General features: G+C 42.5%; 1 protein-coding gene across 2 annotated transcripts in view; it reads left to right on the top strand.

Moving 5' to 3' along the window:
* Positions 1-25072, top strand: part of CRIM1 (cysteine rich transmembrane BMP regulator 1) — a 184471-nt gene that overhangs the window by 80106 nt on the left and 79293 nt on the right. For both annotated transcript variants that reach the window (XM_081069037.1, XM_081069038.1), the window contains 3 exons: positions 102-344; positions 1400-1520; positions 23180-23301. In XM_081069037.1, coding sequence (XP_080925163.1) covers positions 102-344; positions 1400-1520; positions 23180-23301 — 486 coding nt within the window. The remainder of the gene's footprint in view (positions 1-101; positions 345-1399; positions 1521-23179; positions 23302-25072) is intronic.

Genomic DNA, 25072 nt, shown 5'->3' with positions numbered 1-25072 from the left:
CCTCCTTGCATAGTAAACAGATCATCGGGAGTCCTGCACTTCTGATGACAGTGCCCCACACTGCCCTTGGGCATGTGCTAAATTCTTTCTCTCCCATTTAGAAGAGAAGCCAGATTGCTCCAAGGCCCGATGTGAAGTCCAGTTCTCTCCGCGTTGTCCTGAAGATTCTGTTCTGATCGAGGGCTATGCTCCTCCTGGGGAGTGCTGCCCCTTACCCAGCCGCTGCGTGTGCGACCCTGCGGGCTGTCTGCGCAAAGTCTGCCAGCCTGGATACCTGAACATACTAGTGTCAAAAGCCTCAGGGAAGCCGGGAGAGTGCTGTGACCTGTATGAGTGCAAACCAGGTATGCACGAGCTTTGTCTGAGCTTCCTTGCTCCTTTGCATCCGAGGGGAGCACGTCCCCTACAGCTACCCCCACCTCTCCGAACGCGCAAAGATGGGGTGTTTTTATCAGTACACTGAACGCCTGACACTGTGGGCTAATGGCAGCCTGACTATTTCTGGCCTCTTTGGAGAACCAGGGTGATAATCCACTGGTACAGAAGTGCCTCCAGAGAGGGACCATGTCTTTTTCTCATTTCTTTTTTTTTGTCCTTTCTTCCAAGTATGATTAATGGGGGAGGTGGGATTAAAATTTATGGTACTGTCGCTACCTGCTTCATTCCCCTAGAGAAGGTCATAGCCCTCATTTGCAGATATATCTGTCACTTTAAAGTATTACACTTAAAAACAATCATAAAACAAAGTTATTTTTAGAGACCTGTATGCATCAAAATGCCAGATGGTTTATACGGAAACAATCAGCCCTAATCTTTCCACATCCACCCCCACCCCCCACCATCCATCCGTTGGCTTGATAGTATGTGCTAAGTCACCTTTTTAACTATTTGCTACTTTTGCCACATTGGATTCCTTGTCGTGTCCCAGCTGTTTCTTTAAATGATTTCTAACTTCTTCTTCTTGTGGCAGAATTTCTCGTGTGGTCTGTAGTGATTTCGAAACTCTTTACAGGTTTCTAATCATTGGTCAGATTTTCTTTTACCTGCCAGATAAATGCTTCAGGCAGAACAATCCCTCGTTCCTCTCTTGAACTGTTCTGTCAGAAATGACTCTGGCTGACTACCGCCCTCCACCCACATAGCCACCATTGGTTTAACTCTCTGTCTCTCTGAGTTTTCATCTTAATGCTTCAATATCTTGTTCCCTGCTTTCCTTGCACAAAAGACCTGGGACATGTCACAGTTCTCTAACGTTGAGTGAAATAAAAATACCAGTGCTAGGACAAGGTTTCTGGGAGCAAGGACAATACAGAAATTTGTCCAGAGCCAGCGTTTCATTTTGGGACTCCAAATGCCAGTACATGTCACAGTAAATGGTGCCTCTGTCTGCCCCTTCCAGTGTTCAGCGTGGACTGCAGCACTGTGGAGTGCCCGTCCGTTCAACAGGCCGTGTGCCCTCTGGATAGCTACGAAACTCAAGTCAGACTCACAGCGGATGGCTGCTGCACTCTGCCAACAAGGTCGGTTTGTCATCAGTTCATCAAGTTTCCTCCTCTGTCTTGAGTGTTAGCATCATGGGAGGCACAGTTTCCAGCATGCGGTTTGTTTTCCCCAAGTATTAGGGAAAGCTCATAGTCTCCTGTTTCTGTGGAGAAGTCACTGAACTGTTGTTAGGACGTGGCATTTACACGTACGGTTCCTCAGATCCAAACCAGGAGTCGTCAGGTTAAGTCACTACAAGGTCTTCCTGTTAGCGTGCCTTGCACTTTTGCAGGCAGAGGATGATCCAGGCAAATACGGCCCTCAGTATGTAGCCAGGGAGGCAGTGGGGTATCCATCCTTAGTGGGCGTGTCATCGGAGCCTCTGCAGTGACTCTTATAGGTGCTTCACCATTGGGTCCAATGGGGTGAAACCCTGCATGTGTCCTAGAAGTGCTCCCCAGGGATCCTGGACATTTGCCATCACACATCTACCCAGACTTATTACTTGGTGAGGCAAAGAAGAGTCTACGTTTTTACAATGCTCTTTGGAGTAACAAACCCATCTCTCTTTGGTTTGATGGGGGGAAAAGTTGCTTTCATTTTAGTCATAGTAGCAGAACGTCCACCTAGCCCTGTAGGACCAGGCTCATTCCGGAATGTGAGAGGTTCCGGGGCCTGTCCTTGACAGTCTTCATAGCACCGCCTTACAGTTAACCCTTCACACTTGGCTTTTGGGAAGACCGTGCTTAGAAACATGGCGTTGACATTCTGTTTGTCCTGCTGAGGTGCTCTCCCCCTTCCTTGCCATGACTTCTCCTCAATCTTTCCTAGGCCACCAAGACATCATTTTGGCTACGTCATCTCATTTCTTTCAACTTTTGCTTTACATTTAATATCCAAAGTTAAAACAGTGCTTTATTTCACGCTATCTCTTTAGTCCCAGTGCCGGGCACTTAGTATATATGTTTGTTGCATGAGTAGTTGTGATTATACAAATGTTAAGACAGGAAAATACATGGTCCTTAGTTAAAGTAAGTATCATTTATTTGTCCCTAATTGGAGTTTGTTCTGATAATTACTGTTTTCTTCTTTCTGTTCTTAAAATACATCAGTTCTTTGACATCTCTTGCCCTTTGTTTTGTCAGAAACCCTAGGATTCACGCAGACATGTTTTATAGGACTTGCCCTATTTTTTATAGTGTATCATAAAATAAATACAAAGGTTTTTGTGACGATAACAACATAATAGCAGTGGTAGGCACTTTCTTAGACGTTACCATACGGTAATTTATGTGAAGATGCTTCCTTGGAAAAGGGTGAATTATTGTGCAAACATAAGATATCACTAATCAGTAAAGGAAGAAAATGGAGCATTACTAACAGTAACAGATGTCCCTTCAAGGTCTTCATGAAAGGGAATGTGGCACATTATATTAGAGAACCTAATTAATCAAAGCTCAGCCAGTTGTTAATTAACAAGTCCTTCAGTGAGGAAAAGGGACAATCCTCAATTCACTATTATAAATGTAATATAGTACCATCTGCATGTAGGAGGCACAATAGGTTATTTTTTTTTCAGTCACTCTAGGGGGTCCAAATGGGTGGAAGCTGCGGGAAGACATATTTATTCTCAGTTTAAGAAAAAAATTTCTCACAACTAATGATGTACAGTAATGAATTGGGCTGCTTCCTGAGATGGACTGAGCTCCCTGGAGCTGGAAAGATTTCTTTCCGTCTGGATGGCCACCTGCCAGGAATGCTTAGCAGAAATGTTACATTGGAAGGGAGGTTCAACGAGATGCCTTCCATTTTATCTCCAAGCTTCTGTGAGTCCTGTAAACATAAACCTCAGGATGGTTATTATTGTATGGACGTAATTTTGACTTTGGCATTCAGAACTAAGAGTGGTCAGTTAAATGAAGAAATTGAAAACATGGAGAAGGAAGTCATTCAAAATCTCACTGTAAATTATTGGCAGGGAAGGGGTATGTTCTCACAGCTCTTTAGCTTCCTGTATTTTAGATAGTCGGTGACCCCTACCCACCCCTGCCCCTTCTCCACATTCATCCTGGTTCCCACCTGAATCAGGCCCCCTCCCTTTTCATGCTCTGTGTCTTTGCATTTGCAGTGGACTCTTCCCCCTTCTACAACTTATAATCCTCTTTCAAGACCACATTTCCTTCTCTTTGAAGTGTTTTCAGCCTTCAGCCCCCCAGGATGGCGTCGGTATCCCTCCTCTGATCCCTTGTAATTTAATTCCCATGTATCTCTTTATCATAACACAATGGATTTAATAATACATTGAAATCACTGCTTTTTTGGGTCAGTGTCTCCTACTCTGTGTGATTCTCAAGGAGAGTATGTTGTAGCCTCCTGTCCCTAGATTAGGATTTGATGTAATGTGCCAACCTGTACTTATTGGTGGGTGGGTGGGTGGATGGATGGATGGATGGATGAATGAATGAACAGGCCCACTCTTAGTCATGATAACTTACATTTTGAAGAGGAGAAAAATTATCTTCCTGCCATTGGGCAGTGATGCTACTCCTTGTCTCACTTTAAAACCCTGGTAGTTTTTCCCCAAGCCCCTTTTTTATGGTGCAGTTTTCAATGTTTCAGAAACCCTCCATTCCAAGCACCAAGCCTCACCTCTCATCACCTCTCAGAGCACATGATGCCTTTATCTCTCCCTTCCACCTTTTCTGATATTGGTAATCCTGCAGGACTCCAGTTAAATTCCACTTTCTTCACAAGGTCTTCGTGCTTCAACCAACACCCGTCCCACTCCCTAGGAACTCCTCAAATATCTCTTTCCATGTTACCAATTAATCACATACTTCCTTGCATTGTTCTTTGACTGTTACATGCATCAAGTCTTGTCTTACCAACTAAAGGGTGTTTCTTAAAATCAGGAATTATGTTTTCCTTCTTTTTCTCTGTGTATGCATTAATAACGAGTGAACTGGTTAAGTACAGAATATGTTCCCACTATGGCTTAACCTAGTTTAGCATATTAAGTAGGTTCCCACTTACTAAGGAGGTTGATAGACAAGACATACTTTGACAAGAGAATAAAAACCCAAACAACCATGTGAAAATGTAAATAAAAAGAAGCCTAATACATAGTATTAATACTGGTAGTATTTTATGAGAAGACAGTGAAATAAAAAAAAAAAAGACACTTTATTCTTGTGTGTGATCCATGTCAAAGGTTTGCTCTCTAAGAGCATAATATTTAGCTGTAAAAAAGAGAATTTTAGAGCATGCAGAATCCTGTTACAATTATTTGACCTTTACCAGCATATTTAGAAAGAGCATTGTTAGGAGGTTAGAGCCATCTGAGAGCAAAACTGATGATGTGGAGAATTCAGGGGGGAAGGCCTTATTGTAGCCAGGACAAAGTAAGGAGAAATATCTTAAATGTTAGCAATAGAGATTTACCTTAGGTAAAAGCAACTGTCCCTTTTTTGTGAGGATTTATTATACGGACTAGAAAAGAAGCCTGTGGACCTTCCCCCTTCATCTTAAAGAATAAATTGCTTCCTCCTTCATGCCCATCCAGATGGAATTGCTGTTCCCCGTGAGACTGTTTCACCCATTCAGGCCTGTTAACTGCCCTATTGCTGGGTGAGTCCTTGCTCAGTGTGTGAATTTTCTTTTGAGTTGTCTGTTTTCAGTTCATTCGTTCAGTTATTCATTCATCAAACATAAATTGAGCTCTCTCTCACAAGAGACGGACACTACCCTCTAGATGTTCTTTTCACGCACGGATGTCTCTTTCCATTTCTATCCCTGACAAGTACTAGTTTTCTGACCTCCCTCTGCCCTTTCTCAGTCTAAGTTATTCCTCCTTTCTTTGCTGCCTCTCTGCTTTTCCTTAATGTCCCATCCTTCATTTTCCCCCTTTTGCTGTCTGTCCTCCTGACCTACATCCTGTTTAGACATCCTTATTATGTGTGATAAAGTTAGCTTTTAACCATTTTTAATTCTTCCTTCCCTCAGCTTCGTTTAGGTTTCCAGGCACCCTGCCACTTTTTTTCATCCTTTTCTCTTTGCACTGGAATATGATAGGAGCTGTGTGGCAGCTCCCATCAGGAAATAGTGAAAGGGAGCGAGAGTGGCTCTGGGCCTTACACTGGACCTAAGTACTGCATGATGACAAAGAGTAAAACTGAGACTGGACACGGGCTCATGACACCTTCTGGTCTTTGGAAGTCCCTTTGTGCTCTATGCATGTGTATATACAAATAACACCTTCATGAGAAAGGAAACTTACAGCACAGAAAGTTAGGTTAAATACCTTGATCCAAACGATGTCTTTGCAGAGAAGGAAAAATAAAAAGCTCTTGGTAAGTAACATGTAGGTAGCAGTCACAATGACAGCTTAACTATGTAATGTGCCTTGCTGTTTACAGAGCATTCATTCACTTTTGTTATTCTAATCTTATCATCATCCAAGGCCATGAGGATTTTATAGATATGAAAACAGACGTTGAGAGAATAAAGAACTTGTACAAAATCACAAATGTTCTCTGATACATGGCAGAGCAAATCCAAGTCTTAAACTCGGTTCTTTGATTCAAAGCCCTGTGCTCTCCACTGCTGTTTTTTTGTTGTTGTTGTTTTGTTTTTCTAAATAACAATGTTTTATTGTCTTTAAGTCCAGGAAATTATCAATGAATATGAATTTAGATCTCACCAACATATTTATATCAGCATTGTACATACTAACACAATATACATATGTTTCAGTTACTCATTGCTATGTAACAAGCCACCCCCAAATGTAGTAGCTTAAAACACAAAGATTTATTATTTCTCATAAGCCTGTGTTAAGCTGGCACGTCATCTGGGGCTGGATGATCTAAGGTGATGTCACTCACATTTCTGGGAACTTACCTAGGGTGGCTGGAAGGGCCTCTTACCCCTTGTTGGGTCTTTCATCCTGGGTTTCTCTACATGATGTCAGAGGTGATAGAGTAAGTAGCAAAGCCTTAAGAGACCAAGACATGGAAGTCACACAGCATCATTTCTCCCACATCCTATTGGTCAAAGCAAATCAGCGGGTTAGCCCTGATTCAAAGACTAGGGTGAGTGATTCCATCTCTTGATGGGAGAAGCTGCCAAGAATTTGTGGCCACTTTTTGATCCATCATAACATTTATCCAAATAGGTGTCCAATAGATATCATTTTCTGATGGCAGAAAGTTTGTGGAGTACCGCAGCTGTGTGACCTTATCCAGAGGCTAATGTTCTTCTGGCCCTGAAGCTCTGGTCCTCAGGTATAATTTAGGCAACCTGGTGATTAAGCTCCTTTCACTTCAGCAGCTACCTTTCTACTTCTCTCTTCACTTACCAGTCAGTCGACACATGATTTAGGAGCTTCAGAGGCACCATCTCATTAGTTTTACCTCCTCTGCTTAAGGAATGTTGAGACTCCCTAGTGAAACGAGGTGTTCTCTCATCACACAACAGGGAATGCCATTTTGGGATGCCATACGATCTGCCTAATGAAACCAGGTCAATTTTAAAAACAAACACACAAAAAACCTTTCACAGATGTTGCATAGAAATGCTCCTCTATAAGGGTTGAGTAGATAATGGTTGTCTGAGAAAAGTGGACCCAGCAGGTATGGTTGGACATCTGTGTATCCCACATTCCTGTGTCAGCCAGCCCAGACCTCAGCCCAACTTGGTATTTCTCAAGAAGATAGCTCCTAGGTCACGATATTTTTTTTTTCTCTACACTCCTCATTTTTCGCTGTCTTCCAGTGTGTGTGCCAATTTTGCAGTCCTCCCTTTGCCTCTGTAATTTTTCACTGGAGTTTTTAGATACAGACTTATAGGGTAGATAGTAACTAGTTAAAAATTTCGACAGTAATACCTTTATTCACTTTCACGGTAAGTCAAATGAGTTTTTCAATACCCTAGGTCTTTTGATTTGTTATATAATTATTTTTATATTTTTGTTAAGAAGATGAATGAATGTAATATGTTACTGACAGTCACCCATTCTGAATTTTATTTTAATGAGATTTGTTTCAACCTTTTTGTTCTGAAATGTTCTGTTAAACATGCATTTCTTAAAAGTTACTGTAAAAAATCCAATCTGATTATTTTGTAGTGGAAATAAGTCATTGTTTATAATGTTCAAAAACTTAAAATAGGGTGACTGCTGGGTTGTGCACAGTGCAGCCAGCCTGGTTCCCAAGCTCCCTCCTGGCTGCAGCCTCTCTGACCAAAGGGTCTGATTCTCTTTGAGAACCTATATCCGGAACATTTTTGTCTCCTGCTTTCTGAGACACTATACAAAAATACTATTTTATTTTTAAATCAAGATTCAGAAACATTTTAAACCTTTTTCTTCGTCCAAAACAGTTAAGCATTTTAGATTATCTGTTAGCTGAAATGTTGACTAATACGTAACTTTGGTTTTCGTCCAACAGTTTATAGACTGTCTTGAGCACATTAGATTGTAAGTGCAGTTTCACTGGGACTGCAGATGAGCCTGAACCAAAGTGCTGCCCTGGCCCCACCCCGACCCCCCACCCCAAGGAGGCAGGTGGTATGGGTCTCCAATTTCAGACATGGAGCATCATGAGCCTGAAGGGTGCTTCCCGATGAGTGTCAGAGCCAGGCTGTGCTGTGTGAGAACAAACCACACCAGGCAGCCCTGTCCCCTGAGCTTGTTCCCCGGCCCCATCACTCAGGAGACCTAACATTCCACACCCTATCGTTTCCTTTGTTCTTGCCGTCTGTGAGCAAAGCACGTGTGTGGAAACTGTTCAGCAACCATAGAATACCCCTCCACACCTCAGCCAGTGCCATGCAGAGAGAACATGCACCCCGAGGGTGTACAGTGCTAAAAGCCAGGCCCATTTCTGCATGAATTTGGACAAACCTCTCACTTCACCTGGGTCTCTTTCCTTATCTGAGAGAGACGAAGAGAGGAGGAACGATTTGATGATCTCAAAAGTAATTTGTACCTTTACATTTTTGACTTTCCCAAAACCCTTTAGGGGGGAAGGAACCCAAGCTTCTGCTGACAGGACTCCTGGGAAAGAAAGGAGAAGGAAAATTTTAGAAAATTCCAGGACTCAGAAGATAATGGGGGAAATACATTGTTTGCATAGTAGTAGGAAGGGGAGAAAGTCCAAAGGAAGTCATAAAAGGACTACGGTAATTGTTTTGTTTTGTTTTTTTTTCCAAAGAAAACAAAAACTTAGGAAAAGTGAAATAAACAAACTATTAGACTAATGATTTAAACCATGGTAGTCATCACTGGTTGAATTGTGAAAGCTGGGTGATAATTTAATAAAATAGATTGCCTGTTGGTCAATGTTCAGTTGAATCTTGCAGATACATTTTTTTTTTTTACATCTATAAATAAATAGTCCCTTTTATAGCAGGAGCAGAGACTGTCTGGCCAAAGGCTGAATGCATAAGATAAGGCTTTTAGAAACTGCTTCCTAATTGAACATGGCTACTACCCCCTGCCTATTAGCCCACCTTGTTGGGTGTGTTCTGAGGAGCATGATATGTGCTGTGTCCTTGTATTTCCTCACATTCATTGGCATGAGCTACATGCTGTGTGCTATGCTTGCTGTCTCTGAACCCACATTTGTACTTATTTCTCCCAGCTATTGCCACTTTACTTTCCCTGAAGTTCTGTCTTTGTCTTCTCTGTGACTCCTCTTTATGTAGCTCCTCCATATACTTACTGCATTTTTCTGGATTTCATGCTAACTTACACACACACACACACAGACAATTCAGGGAATAATTTTAAATTCTTAACTTTGGACCATCTCTTTCTATGCTTCTTAAAATGAAAAGCAATGCACTGAATTAAGTTTCATTTTTCTGTTGTTGTTGTTTGAGTCTCAATTTCATTTCTCTCTTATAAGACATTTGACCTTAGAAGACAATTTCTAACTCATACCCTGTCATATCATTACAGCTCCAAACTCTGTAATTCCAGGAAGGGAAGTAAAATCAAAGGAAGGATGCCAACCCCACTATATCAGAAATATGTCAGATATACAGGCCATGACCAGAACGAAGGTTATGAGTTCCTTTACTTTCATCTAGATGTTTATACTCTGCTGCTTCAAGTTGAAAATCTAGGGTGATTAGTTCCCATACCTCAATCCTGGCTTCTTTGTGCTCTCAAGAAAATTTGTCTTGTTGGTGCTATATTATGATAACATAATCTTAGCAGATTGCTAGCACACTGTTTTGTGTGAATAGATGTAAAGGTTTAGGAAAGGAGCTTTCTGGGGTTCCAGAATTCACAGCCTGAAATTGACTCATACTGGATGAGGCCAGCAGAATGGAATCTTTGGCAGGTTGTCCCTTCCCTTCAGAAGTGCTTGAGTTAAATGAAAATTAATCTAACCACAAAGCTACAGTAAGTGAAAACAAGGTGCAGATTTGAAAATTCTCAGTTAACTGGCAAAGGCTCCATGGGGGAACTCATGGAAGACAGAGAACACTGGGCTTTGGGATGGGGTATGGTGGTGAATAAGATATGGCCCAGGTTGAAGAAACTCAGCACTTTGCAAATATCACCACTGCCACTTTCAGAAAAGTTCCAGACCTTTGGAAGGTGATAAGGAGGGCACATACACAAACAGAGTAATCTGCCTTCAAGCAAAGAATCAATGAATAGACTGATTTTCTACCAAATAATGAAAACTGAATTGAAGAGAAAGCTGTAAAGCGATGTGCCAGTTCTAAGTCCAAACTAAGAAATGAAGGACCTCAAAAAAGCATGTACCCAGAATAACTGACGATAATTTTTCTTATCACCCCCTATTTATACCTCTAGTTTCAAATCTTGGAATCCTATAGTTCCCATCTTACTGAGAACCCAGCAGATTTTCTTATTTCTCTGCTCCAGTAACGTCTGAGTAATCCATTTGCCTCTGAGTAATAGTCTTGGCGTGACAATGTCAGGAGTCCTTTTCCTTTCTGTTTGGTAATGTACTTAACGTTTGAGTGGTTGAGCTTTCCAGAGCTCCTTAGTGGACTCTTATCTCTGGAGTCTCAGCCCATCATTCTGCTAGTTCACGCCTTTAGGAGGGTGTTGGGGTGGGAGCGTTAGGTGGGAGGATTGCGCAGAGGTCGGCCACACAGACACATCCACCCAACAAGACACATACGTTTCAAAGCCTGAAACTTCCTGAGGGTGGCTTCGGAACTGACAGGTTCCTTCTCATATCTCAGGGAGCACTCCTCAGGTCTTTGAGACGGTGTTACGTTCTTGAAATCACCAAATAATACTTATTGTAGGCCCTTATGCTTTTAGCATTGTGCTGGGTAATTAAGTTGCTTGTATAATGCCTACTTAAATAGCCAGTGGAAATTGTCCCTAAATATGCATTTTCAAAAGGACATCATCACTTAAGAGCCTTGTAAGGAATTATCACGTTCATCTGTTCCCGAGACACTGTCTCTTGGACGACGGCACTTAATAACAGATTTAGCTTTTATTTTTAAAGATTAATCTGTTAGTAGACACATGTCTCTAATTCAGTTCACTTTTTGATTGTTTCCTTTAATTTGGATAATTTATCCAGCTGCTTTTGGGGAATGAATAAAATTAAATTACACAATATGTAAAATATGCATTAGCATAGCACAGATATAAAACATTTCTGAGTCTTGACAGTCTATCATGGTAGCATTCTCTCTGTTTTTAAACACATGCAGAAAAAAATTTGGAAAAGTATTTGAAGCCCTTCTTTCTCAACTAAGAAAAGAACATCTTTCTGTTGCCCTCTGTCACAGTGGTTTTTGGCCCCAAAGAGCAAGTCAACTCATAACTGAAAAAGCCAGCGTCTATATTAAACTCTGATGTTTTTTAAAACAAAATAATTGTAGGAATTCCATGTTGTTTTTGGACATATCCCCAGATTGAAGAAAATATGCTTTCCTAGAAGTAAAGCCTTGCCTACTAGACATGAACTATCTCCCCAGTAGAGACTTTAATTTGTCAGTAACTCACCTCATGTGTGGAAGCGCTGCACTTCCTGTACTTGTACCCTATGTCTGTCTTTTATGTTTCACCATGAACTTGACCAGTATCTATTCTTATTTTATATTTGTTTGAATCCTTAAACAAAGCTCAAGGTTCTCAGTCAGTGGCTTTCAGTGGCTTAGAGTTTGGTCGGAGTGGGCCTGGCCATCATTACCAGACTCTAAATGCATGGCTCTCTGACTGTCACTGAAAGACAGAAACACAAATGAATTCCTTTAAATGTTCAATAAAGTTCACAAGCAGAGCTGCTCACCACATGAATAATATTGAACCTTGGGGGAGGAGGTGCTTTCCCCACCCACCCTCGTTGATATTATCATCCTCATGACACTGGCAAACAGAACAGCTCCAGACAGTTCAGCAAAATTGTTTTGTGAAGTTATTTACACCACTAATAAGCAAATCTGAAATGTTAACATCCTGCCTCTTCTGGAAATGCCAAAAGCAACCCCCAATTTCAGGGAATATGTTTTACTCTTCATTTGCACCTTTACATTGTATGTAAGTGACAGGGCTTCTCATTGTTTTGTAGATACAGTTTGCAGAGGGTTTGGGGTTATATTTGCCCAGTATACATTTAGCTGCTTAACTGACACGCTGGAGGTGGAGACAGCTAGTTTCTCTTAGACTTAATGCTTCGTTAGTCTGTGTCACACAGACAAATACATTTTAAATGATCCTTTCCTGACTTTGCCTTTGTTTGAAAAGGACATAAGTTGTATGTCATAGGTCTTGTGATGAGATGATCGAGTGCTTTGACTGCCATAGAGGCATCTTAGGTTCTAGAAGGTTGTTAAAACACTTCCTAAGACGATAGATTTTGTACTTTTTGAGGACAGCGATGCACCTTATCTCTCTCTCTGTCTCATCAGTGCCTAGGGCAGGTAAGTAGTCAATAAATACTTTTAATAAAATTTATAGTTAATCTGTGGCAAGTCCTAGCATGAGAACCCTGCAGTGTTTTTTGGTCTGTTCAGGGAACAAAGATTTGAGTGTTTATCATGTGCCAGGCGTTGTGCTACCCTGGTGAGAATAAAACGTAGTTACTGATGTCAGGGAGCTTACATGCTTGAGGGAAGGCAAATGTATAAATCATTGCCATTTAAAGTGCTATGTACTTGAGTAGAAGTGTGCAAAAAAAAAAAAAAAAGTAAAGTCACAGAGCAAAGAGATACTACATTTTGATTTGGGAAATTGCTGGATTTGACTTTTGAACTGAGTTGTTAAGAATGAGTCAGAGGTTCACCAGATGGAGAAAGAGGAAAGAGCGTTCTAAGCTATTGTGGTCATTGATTTAAATTTCTAATGTGTCTTGCAGCTTAAAACATTAGCACGATTCCCATCTGTCTTTATGATTCAAGAGAAACAGGATTCATGATAGTAGTGGTTTTCTCCTCAGATAAACACCTCTTTTTGCAAGACTATGTTGCTTGTTTAAGACTTTTTTTTATTGTTTTCAATAAAAGATGCTTCTTAGTGTGATATGCATGTAAGATCCCTTTTTACCTTTCCTTAGCCTGCCTCACTTAGCTTTGTCTCCTAAGTCCCCCCACAGTATCCCCTGTCCCCATCCCAATGCATAATATGCTCCTGGTGGACTGAACCATTTGCTCCAACCTAAACACGCTGTATTCTTTCTTGCCTCTGTAAATTCCAGTAGGTTCTTCCCATTTCCTGGAATGTCCTTCCCTCCACCCCTACTCCCTCATGATGTGAAGTGGGCACTTCGCAATCTGTGTCCACTCACACCGCCCTACACACGTGCATACACACACATCAACTGTTTACCTTTGTGCCTCTAGTCAGAAAAAGCATCATGGAAGAAATGATCCTTGGAGGTGAATGGAGGTCTGTTCGTCACATGAGGGACTTCAGTGCTGAGTATGTAGAACAGCTACTGCCAAGAGTGCACTTTTCCCCAGCAGCCCTCAGCAGCGTGGGTATCAGCACAGAGGAAGTGATCTGTTCAAATCACAGTTTGCAATTTGGCAACCTTGGGGCTGAATTTGACCCCAAGACAGGTTTTCTTTGATTTGCCTTTTTTTGTGTGTGTATGCGTTCTTTCAATTAGTTATCAAGATTTAAAAACTGAGAGGCTTCACATAAAAATCTGGCTTCTCTGGAGCATTTGGAAGGTACAGCAACATTGACGGTTCGTTTCTACACAGAAGGAATAGCGAAACCCCCTCAGAGGGCCGAGACCCTCTTGAATTGTCTGTCGTATCTGTGTACTCTTTCAGGATTCCTGCCTGACTCCTGAAGACATTCAGGTTTGCCACCTCTGGGTTTAACTAACTTTAGGTTAGGGTCAAGGGACCAGATATGAATGGAGGTTAAAAGGGTAGCAAGTTTAAAGACATCCTGAAGGTGGTGCTTCAAACAAAACACCATGGATGGAGGCTGTGATATTAAGGAGGTGTAATTCGGCCAAGGCCCAGACTGAGGAGAAAAGGGAAAGATCTGGGGAGTAGATGTCTCAGGTTGAATGAAGAGTCAGTGAGGTAAGAGCATGGGCACGAGAGGTCTGGAAGGATGAACGAACCATTGTGATCAGCGAGTAGGATGTTTGACTTGAGACATTTTAGAGAGTTGTGGCCATAGGATTGAGTGGCTGAAGTAGAGGGGTCACTGGATTCCAAAAGCTCATGTGAGGTCAGGATGGTGCTTTATTTGCATAGACACGGAGGCCTTCCCAATTATAGTTACATAAAATAGCTAATAGGTGTTGAGTGCTTCTGTGTTCCCGGCACTGTTCTAGGTGCTTTTTATAGATCAGCTAATTTCATCCACGTGGTAGTCCTATGAGCTATGGATACTTTAACCATCCTCAATTTACATATGGTACAGTTGACGTTTAGAGAGATGATGTAACTTGCCCAAGGTCACATCACTCCTTAGCAGATCGCAAGCCTGAAAATGATGTTAGAGTGCCTTCTCTGAAACTCTACCCTCTTAAGAAATGGGTGGAAAACAAAGCCACAGAGAAGGAGGGCTTCCATGAGAGAGGAAAGCAACAGCGTGCGGCTAGCCAGAGGTCAACTTGGAGAATGTTGACCTCCCTGGCAGCCCAGGTAAATGAGTGAATGTGGGGCCGTTTGCAGTCTTACTGGAGGTGGTTGCAAGGAAAGAGTGTTTTCAGGGTGAGCCCGTGAAGCATGAGGACAGATGTGAGTGGTGCACGCTGTGATGATGGTCACGTGGTGTTCCATTTGTCTGCAGAGGAAAGGTTGGGAGGGCAGCGAGGGTGGCATGGAAGGATGAGTGCCTGGGAAGCAGAGCCAGGCCCTGTGGGGACGTGCATTCCCCTGGGGAGAGGAGACCAGAGGATCTTGCACTTTGCACTGATGACAAGATTGAGAGGCCTGGGAATTGACAGCCCCTATGAATCCAAGTGGACACCTGCTTCAAGTCATCTGATTCAGCGCCCGCTCAGGGCCCAGATGGGTCTGGAGGAGGGTTAGCAGCCCAGGCAGCCCAGTGTGCCACTCAAATCTGTTGCTCAGCTTTTCAAATAGAAGGTCAGTCCTGATGGTAATTGTTATTTGCTTTTCGCCAGCCCCAGGGAGTGGAGGGAATGATCCACATCCCATTGTGCTCTCATTTGTGATTATGTATCAGACAGTTTCCTCAACTAAACACCCTAAACTGAGGGCCAGGCCCCTGTGTATTCCCAGCCCCCACTCAGCCTAGTGCTCTATCTACTGCATGTGCACGCTCAGCAAATAGATATGAAATAGTTGCATTATTTCATACATAAGCTGAAGAGGTTCCAAAACATGCATTTCTAATGCAGTTGACAATTCTGACTCTGAAATGGGACTACCTTATGTTGCTATATTAAAACTTACTCTCCGCATCCAAACCCACTCCTTCTCCTTCCCAGAGTGCAAAGTGCCAGTTTTCTCTTTTGCTCACTTTTCCTAACTGGTTCTCCATGCATCTCTCACTCCTGTCCCCTCTTTACTCTCGAAGGCCATCCTGCCCACCACGAAAGCCAATGCCAGTGGCTTTCACGGAGAGCCTTCCTTTGCTGGGACTTGGTTGTTACTGGAATGTTGGGCTGAATTGAGAGGTTTGGGAAGCCTGCCAGACCCCAGGTGTGAGATTTTCAGCAGGGCCATGGGCCCTGGTGTTTCTGTGCCTCCGGTTCTCCTGCTGCCAGGACTGTGTCCCTTCGGCACTTCCCCAGTTCTCTTCACTAGCCCCTCATATCGAGGTGGGAATGTGTGTGCAGCGCCACTGCTTTCTCCGCACCACACCTACTTCCTGTGGCGGCGTGGTTCTAGAAGATGATTTTATAAATCGTATAGGAACCACGTGGCCTTACAACTTCTATTTCCCTACAATTTATACCACTTTTTATTTTAACTTAACACCTTAAGTTTCCTGAGCCACATGCCAGCCCTGAGGAGGGAGCCGTAATCATCTGCCTCTCGAGAAAGCTAGGAAGAGGAAAGCTGTAATGACCACTTTATTAAGGGCTTACAATGCACTTTATTATTATTACTAATATTAGGAAATACAAAGTAATATTTTACCTAATAGCCCTCAGTTTATACCATTCTTGTATTGGAGTATGTTCTTCAGTTGCTCCCCCTGAGGAGGAAAAAACAAACACAACATCGGCAACAAAAAAATGCAGAGTGATTTTTGCTATTGTCAGGGAAAGTGAAGAATGTGCTGTTTGTGGTTGTACAGGTCACAGCTCACTGTGAGATGGGGAGCGATGGCTGCTGGAAGGAAGCGTAGAATCCTCAGAGTGGGATGTGTGCTTGCTGTGCTAACGCACACATTTCCCTGCCTGGGAGGGGGCGCTGTGGAATGCAAGGAGATCACACAGGAATCAGCCTGAGGAAGGGTGAAAGAAGGTTTGTGACTTAGAGAGTAGTAAACATCTCATGGTGAGACATGAGAAAAATTATGACCCTAAGAAACTTCCATAGGGAGGAGTACAGTTTTCCGTAAGGATAGTCAGACCCTTGGGTGGGAAATCCATTTCTTTCTGGATGTTTCATTTTTAGCCTGTCTTTTTAAACTTATACACATCCCTAGAAAGAGTTAAGACATTTAATTAGTAGAAAGATAGTGCATCAGATTTAATTAAAGTTGAAGGCTACTTTTTATAGGACTGTTTTATGTGTCATTGTCATTTCTGTTCCTGACAGTTATTTCATTAATACACTGGGTGGAATCCGAGTACTACAAGTACTTGGCCCTTTTAATTCCTCATTTATCCTTGTTTCCTGACAAAAGGGAGACCTCCCCCTCACCTATAAAGAGTAGCTTTTGATTTATAGACAGTGACTGTCCCCTTTGGAAGGGCTCAAAGTACTCAGTTCAAATGTGGAATACATCCACTATTGGAAGATATCCTTTGCAGAGGGTCTCACTGAGTTGTTTTCCCACCAGGATATGGGTCTGCTTGGGGAGGATGAGGAGTGTGACGGTTTGCTGCTTCCAGATTTCCTCTTCTGCAGGAGTCTGTTGTAGGGGAATGTTAGGATAACATTTACCCTCAGCTCTGTGTGGCGCCCACCACAGGGGCACATTCCAGGGGTCCTGTCTGTGCTTTGCTAAATGGCAAGGGAGTGACAAAGGACTTCTCTCCCCACAGCGTCTTCCAGCAACCTGTGCAGTCCATCCGTCACAGTTTCTCCAGTCATTCTGGCCAAACAATTGACTCTTCAACTTAGTTATGAAGCCATAACTTAGTTACGAAGACAAGCCTAGCGATATGGAAACACTGGTATCAGGCATAGTGTTTCTTCTCCTGCATTGCTCAGTCTTCTTTAGTAGGAAACAAAAATGAGTTGCAGATGTATAAGTATACTCCCCACTTGGAAAAACAATATCACCCAGAAAGCTTCAGAGAGAAGGCCCATCTCGAGCTAGGTGCTTGGTGAGGAGGAGAAGGCAGTGGCAAACACCGGGTATGAGATGGTGCTGTGCCCCAGGGCCAGAGTGCAGGCCACTGAGAAGCAACAGGAAGGGATGAGCCTGGATCAGATCCTGCAGTGATGGGAATGGGAATGGCAGTCATAACATCATGGAATTTTGATAGTTAGAAGGAAGCTTCTTATGGTCCCACCATCTCATTTTCTGGATGGGAAAGTTGACAGTCCCAGAGTTTAAGTGGCTTGTGAGTGTCACACATTTTCTGGTGGATGATTGTATTGGATAGTAAATAAAGTGGTTCATTTCCTTCGTTCCACGTGTCTGTCACTCCTGAGCAGCCATATTCAGGCAGGAAGGAGTCTTTGTAATTGATTGAGGGCAAGTGCTAATAATCATCATTCTCATTAAAATGTTAAAACTAGTTGTCCTTGGCTTTTTCTAGTGGAAAGTGAAAATTAAACTGGCCACTGAGACTGTGTGCCTTGAGGGGCAAGTTTCTCAGAAAGTGGATCCCAGATTCCCTTTATTGGAATTTCCTGGGAAGCTTATTATACAGGCAGATTCTGGAGCCCTGCCCCAGACATTCAGAAAAACAATCTTGTATTTAGCACCCTGGAATCTACATTCTAGACAGCTTCCATAGTCTTTCCCTCCAGCCACACACTGATTTTCTACAGCACTGCATCTGTTAGCTCTCAGTCTAAAATTTATAAAAATAAAAATTTTAAAAACAATGCATGGTCTCGCCTCTGATTTACTCGCCGTGAAAAAGGTTTATTCCATGTTGTAGTTTGGTCCCTTTATCATTCATTGTTTCACTTACAAGACAAATAAGACATGTCCCCTGCACTAGAGGAATTCACAGGAGAAACAGTAGGATTTTGATTTTGTGGGATGAGCAAGTGTACTTCACGAGTTTGGTACCCCTGTGTCCTATTCAGGGTGAGAGGAGGGAAAATTAATCCTGGTTGCTTTTTGATCGGAGAAGGCCTTGTAGGGTGGGTGGTCTTAAGGCTGTGTGGAATTCACCAGGGGTGAAAGAGAAGCAGGGATTTGAGGCGGAGTGGACATCTGAGCTGTGGCACAGAGTGATAAGGGGTAGGGGTGGGCGGATTTAGTGAACGGCAGAGTGCCATTGGGGCTCATCTGCGGGGCGTATGGAGGAACCAGTAGAATCTGGAAGCTAAAAGATAAGGAGAGGCCAGATATGAAGCACCTTCTGCGCTGTGCCAGGACTCTCGCCTCTGGCTCGCCTGGGACTGTCTGTGTAGTCCAGGAAGCAAAGACATGAAGGGAAAGTATAAGTATGCTCTGCCTTTCCACCAGCAGAGCCAGCCGGCATGGGCCTCCTCAGGATCCGAGTGCCCTCTAGGGGCTGAGATGATTTCCTGTGTCTTCGTCCTGCTGCTGGGCCACTCAGAGACCCGTGAAGCTGAATTCGTTACCTACTCGGGAGAAAAAAGCTTAACCAACCCACTGGCTGCAGCTGTGGTTACATTGTGCAAACATTTATTAATATGCTGCTTTGATTGATCATTATCTTAATACTGAGGATATAAAATTAGAGGTTTGATTTTTCTGGCAGATTGCAAACACAGGTTGCTTCTTGTTTGAAGTTAAAAAGACCTTAGCCCATGTATTGTACGATTCTATTTATATGAACTGTCCAGAATAGGCAAATCCACAGAGACAAAACATAGATTCGTGGGTGCCAGGGCCTGGGGAAGGGGGGCATGGAGAGTACAGGGCTTCTTTTTGAGGTGATGAAAATGTTCTAAGGCAGTGGTGATGGTTGCACAACCCTGTGAACATAAAAGCACTGAATTGGCCACTTCAGAAGGGTGCATTTTATGGTATGTGAGTTAATATCTCAATTAAGCTGTTATTTATTTTTTATTTAAAAGAAATTTTAAAAGCCCTCAGCACTATTTCAAGGTATAATGCAAATAGCTCTGCCTTAAGTACTCTTTTCTTTTTTGAGTTAACAATCTAGAAATCTTAGTGCTTTCTTTCTCACCTTTTGTTTCTGTTTTATTTTGTTTAGTTAATAGTATCCCTTTTTTATTCATCTCCAGTCCTGTTTCATTTAAGAAGTATTTGTTTAACAACTAACTATCCATGATAGATACAAAGAGAGTTTGTGGAAGGATGGGTGAGTATCTACTTCACCGCAAAACGATGAGAGAAGGGCCTTAAGAAAATTAGGGTATCTGAAGTTTCAGAGAGGGTCTATTATTTGAGGTCGGTCTAGACAGACAGCTGGAGATGAGGGCTGGAGAAGGAAGGTCAGGGGGAAATAGGGTGAGCAGTGCAAAGACAGCCACATGAGGGCTAGAAGTGTGACTGTAGCATAAGGAAAAGGAAGATAAATACTGCAAGAGAATTGGAAAAATGGTATATGGGCCGGAGAGTGTTGAATGTTAGGCTGAGAAAATGATGAGTTCAGTGAGAAGTTACTGAATAATTCTGATTATGGAAGTACAGGAACTAACCCATAGGATGGATGTGGCATGGGTTGGGAGGAGAGACTTGGGTGAGCGGGGATCATGTTAGAGCCTACAAATTGAGGGACGGAGGGTTTCGGAAGTAAGGGATAAGTGGTGACATCAATTTAATAAGCATCTCTCTCTTCCTCATGTTAGTCTGCTTCCCCTGCCACTAATCCATGTTTTCTCCATTCTTTTGCTTGCTCTTTATCCAGGCATTAGGTAAATAGTAGGAGGAAGGTTGGCGGCGGGGAGGGGCAGACAGCAAAAGAATAGAAATGAAGAGAAAAAGGTGGTGAGAACAAGGTACATTTTGCATGCTTCAGTTCTGTAATTCAGCATTTCCTCTTAGTGACCTGATAGAAGAAAATCTAGTCTCTTCTAGTGAAAAATACAGGATAGAAAATCTTACTTCAGGTCAGTTGATGAAGCTGTGTGCCTCAGTACTCTTATCTGTAAAAGGGAAGATTACTTACTTCCAGAGACTCTAGAATGATTTTATTAAAGACTTTAAAAAGTATATTGAACTCACCAAATTTATAGACGTAATGAATTAACTTGGCATATAAAGGTCATGTTGGGGCGAGTTCCCCCATTTGTTACCTGACAGAGTGAGTGTAGACATTATCTGTCAAAAGATAAGTTGTATTGTGTTGAACTATATGAAACTGCTATTTGACTATTTTCGACCTGCAAAACAATGGCAGTTTCATAAAGTTTCAACCCAGTAGCTAGTTGCTTGATAAGATATCTGACGTGAGTCCAGATTTACACCTTTTCTGGCTCCTTCATATGTTCCTTCTTTATTATGTGCTAACAGTCTTTAAAATCTGCTAATCTCAGGTTCAGAGGAAGCAGTGAGAAGTCAAAAGATGGCAACAGGTCATGAGGGCTTGCCAAGGGAGATGCAGCGAAGAGGGAAAATGCTGGGAGGAGGCCAGCCTGCAAAAACCAGGGCATCCAAATTTTTGGATCTTTAATATACAGTCATTCTGCTTTGAAAGTAAAACTTAAGCATAAAGCGTTTTTCTTCTCGTTTTTCTTCTCTACGTGGTTTCATAGGCAGTTGTATACAGTTTCAGGTCTTTTGCAACATGCTGGGGCAACCTTTGTGGGCCTCTAGGAAAACAAAATATTTGAATGTTGAGAAATAGGTCAAATGTAAAAGGGGGAAAGAAGACTTAGGGCGACTTAGTTATGATTTTCAGGTTGGCATGATCTCTAGAAGAGAGCCTGGCACATAAGAGGGCACGTATGTGTTCAGTTGCTGAAGGGTGGAAGGACAACATCTGAAGAGGTCGTTTTTGGTTGTTTGTATGTTCTTTGGTGTTTAAATTAGAATAACTCGCTGGAACACATCAGTAGGCAAGAATGTGAATCCCAGAAGCTGTGGAAGAAAAGGTTAGTCAGCTGTTCGTGGAGGATGCGTTCATTGTAATCACATCCAGGTATTGGGATCAGCGTGTGGCCTCTGAATACTTAAGAGTGTCAGTTGCAATAAATGTGAACAGTATATTGCCACTGTAATGTCACAGCATTATGATTATTTGCTTCATGCTGCGTAACTGAGCACATAGAAAGTAGAGACTATAGGACCACCTTACGAAGGACTAAAAGCCTAGTTCATATTTACTCAGCTCTAGAAGGTGATTGCCCTAGAGGAATACAGATTATGAATTGCGAGCTCCCAGCTCTGCTCACAGAACACAAGCAAACATTTATTTTAAACCACGGGCAGAAATACCACTGCAGCAAATCCTTAATTATCTAACACCCTCTTCTAGGAATCCAGTACAACCATCACCCAACACTGAAGAATCCTGAGAGGGCAGCCTCAGCCTCAGGGGAGGTCATTCACACCTTTTCAGTGGCTTCAATGATCTTTGGTGCAAATTGTAACTTAAATTGTTTCCTTTTTAGTTCTACAGTTAACGATAAATGTAATTAAACCTCTGGGCCTGATTATTGTGGTTCCTGTGGACCACGAGCATATTTTAATTTATGATCCAAAGAACAAGACACCAACAAAACAATCGGCTAAATAAGAAGAGGGGATAAAACAGAATTAATGAACGAGTGACTAGTTCTTCCCTTCTGGGAATGTTAACTTCCCCTGCTTGTGAGCCCCACTGTACATAACTACCCACATAACTCCTGCAAGGATGTCTCCTTTGAAGATGCCTTCCCTTCACTCCTGTCCACCTGGGGACTCCCTTAGTCATCTTCTCCATCAGTCTCCCTCTGAGGACACTGAGGGACACTTCCATCCCCAGGGGAGTCCCAGAGCAGGAGTCTAGCTGTTCCTTCCTAGTATTACGTTTCCATCTTGACACCCTACTTCCCTGAGCTTCTCATTGTCTGCCTCCTATTTCATTGTAACAGACCAGCCCGGGAGTTAACAGCATTTTTTCCTCCTCTTCTTTTCACCTGCCTCTTATTTTTCTATGTTTAGGCAGGTTTCACAGCAGAATTGAAGTTAAGGGTCAAAGCCAGCAGAGTGAGTTTCCAGTTCCTGGAACACCTCATCCATGCATGGAGAGAGAAATGCACATAGGTAGCTTAGAAGGGCCCCAAATTAAGACTTTTTGATCTTCCAGAGTCCACTTACTAAAGCTCATGCCCTTTCTTTATAAAGAGCTCCTCAGCCTTCAGTCAGAATCTGTTTCTTCCATATACACAATTATAAATTAATTGATGTGGATCAAGATGAGGGTGCTACTAGACACAACTTCATACACACACACACACACACACACACACACACAAACACACAGAAACTGAAAAGCTAGTAACTTAATAGTTGAAGAGTCGGAAAAAAATCTCTGAAAAACACCTCGAGTTCAGCAACAAAGCAGCAGCCTGGGCCCACTGAACTCAGGAGCACTCATTCTATGGCAGCCCATGCAAGCGTCACTGAATTATGGAATAACGTAGTAACGTATGCATACAGAAACAGCCCTGAGTCATCAAGAAAATGTTATGCTCAATACTGGTTTATGAAGTAAGAAATAAAGTAATGCATTTTAGGAATATTTCTGTCAAATGGTTAAAGATAAAAGTCTGGGTGTATATTAAGGAGATGAGCCTTAGTTATGTGGAATATACATTATATTAGGGAACACCCCTCCCCCCGCAGTCCCCATTCCCCAGTGACACCAGAAAAACAGGACAGTGTCATATAGTGGAGTTAGTTTGCCACAGCCACTTTGTGGTCTCCCGACTTCTATGTTGTTGTTTATTCATGGGGTTTTCCTTCCCTTTTCTTTGGTTTCAGATGCGAGTGTCTCTCTGGCTTATGTGGTTTCCCCGTGTGTGAGGTGGGATCCACTCCCCGCATAGTCTCTCGTGGAGATGGGACACCTGGAAAGTGCTGTGATGTCTTTGAATGTGTTAATGGTACGTGGGGTTTCTCTTGTTCTCAGAGAGTGTACATTTGTGCAGGAGGAGGAGGGAGGGTTCAATCTAGCTGCTTCTGCCTTTTATAAGGCAGGGAATATACTCAGGGACTTGATGAAACTCACTCAGAAAGGTTTGCTTATGATCCCACAGTGCAGTAAAGGAAGTTAGGGAATCATCATTCATCCATCAGAAAGAGAATTTTAGAAACATGCTAGCAGATTGCATGAAGCCATCATAGTCGGCTGTGTTTCAGTAGTCCAGCAATTTTAGGAAGTCAAGTAAAAGGGTCATGGAACCTATAATCATACTCCCCCTGTCTTTCACCCCTCATCCCATTGCTGTCACAAGGTAACCTATGGAATATACACCCCATTGGAGCTGCCGCAATTTGAAATGGAAAAAGCACTGTTCCTCTAAGTTTAGCATTTTCCTACTTCGAACACCTTTGGCTAGTGCTTGGGCCTTATTACCATTGGCCTGCCTTCAGCTTGAACCTTGTGGCCTAGCTGGAAAAAGGATTCTCCAGTCACAAGATTCCTTCAAATAGAATCCACCTCTCCCTTTCACCTGTCATAAGAGGTCTTGATGTTTGGTGACAGGGTGTTCATTGAGTTTTGCTGCTAGAAGGGCGGAGAACCTAGTACATGCCCGTCTATCAGAATTTTCAGAAGAAAAAACACAGAATAAAACTCAAGTGAGGTGCCAGTAATTTTAGAGAGCATTATTTAGTCAGTACCTGGGCTCACTAGGAAAACGAAGATGGATTTGGGCAAATACAACAAAATTATAGATACAGAAACATCCATAGTAACTACTGCCTATAAGAAATTAGAGTTTGGAAGATTTTCTGCCCTCCTGTCAAGCTGCCCCTCCCCCGCAACAGTTGAGTCCTGTGTCATTGTGCCTTGTAGATTTTAGTCCAGTGGCCACATGTTGTTCTGTTTTGTTTTGCTTTGAAATAATACTTGCAGTATGACTTGTGGTTAAGAGAGAGTATAGACTGGAACCTGGTGACCTCAGTTTGAAAATTGGTTCCTCCCCTTACTAAATGTGTAATTTGGGCATCTCTTGGTCTCCTTGGGCCTCAGTTTCCACATCTGTAAAATGGAGTGAATAACATAAATCAAATGAGGTTTTATATGTGAAGCACTTGGAATTATATCTCAAGCACAAATAGTCTTATTATTTTGTATTCCCACCTCGTGTTCACATCCAAACACACTGTTCTGGATATTCCAAGGGGGATTGAGAAAGAGAAGTGAGCTTCCTGACTTAAAGTCCTTATGAATACAAGCACAAGTACCGAAAAGTTTCCATGTGCATAAATAAATGTCTTTTCAATGCTTTTCCCCACCCACATTATCATCCAGCCAGTAGTAATGTCTGTTAAACACCAGCAAATGGCCAAGCAGACCTTTTTTTCCTCTGGTACCACTGCTGTTTAATTAATTGTAGGTGATATTCTGTGAATATTGAACTTGTACCGTTTGAGACAGAAAGAGTCTTATACCCTGCGCTGCCAGTGTCTCAGATGTGCTTCCTTCTAATCCTCATTGCTTGGCAAGTACTCTTGTGTCTGTCTCATCCTAGAGTCTGAACTGCCAGAGAACTTGAAGTCTGTCCTTGTGTCTGTGGATATTAGCATATTGTCTGCCTCCCAGAGAGCAGGTTTTGTGGATTGAGCAATTGAGTGATCCGATTCATACCATCTTCGTTCCCTCTAGAGGTGGCTATTTAACACTAGCCCTAGAGGGGTTATTCTAGGAAT

This window comes from Rhinolophus hipposideros (genome assembly GCF_964194185.1).
Source record: "Rhinolophus hipposideros genome assembly, chromosome: 12".
Lineage (NCBI taxonomy): Eukaryota > Metazoa > Chordata > Mammalia > Chiroptera > Rhinolophidae > Rhinolophus > Rhinolophus hipposideros.
Note: the sequence above shows the minus strand (reverse complement) of the source record. Positions and strands in the feature narration are given on the sequence as shown.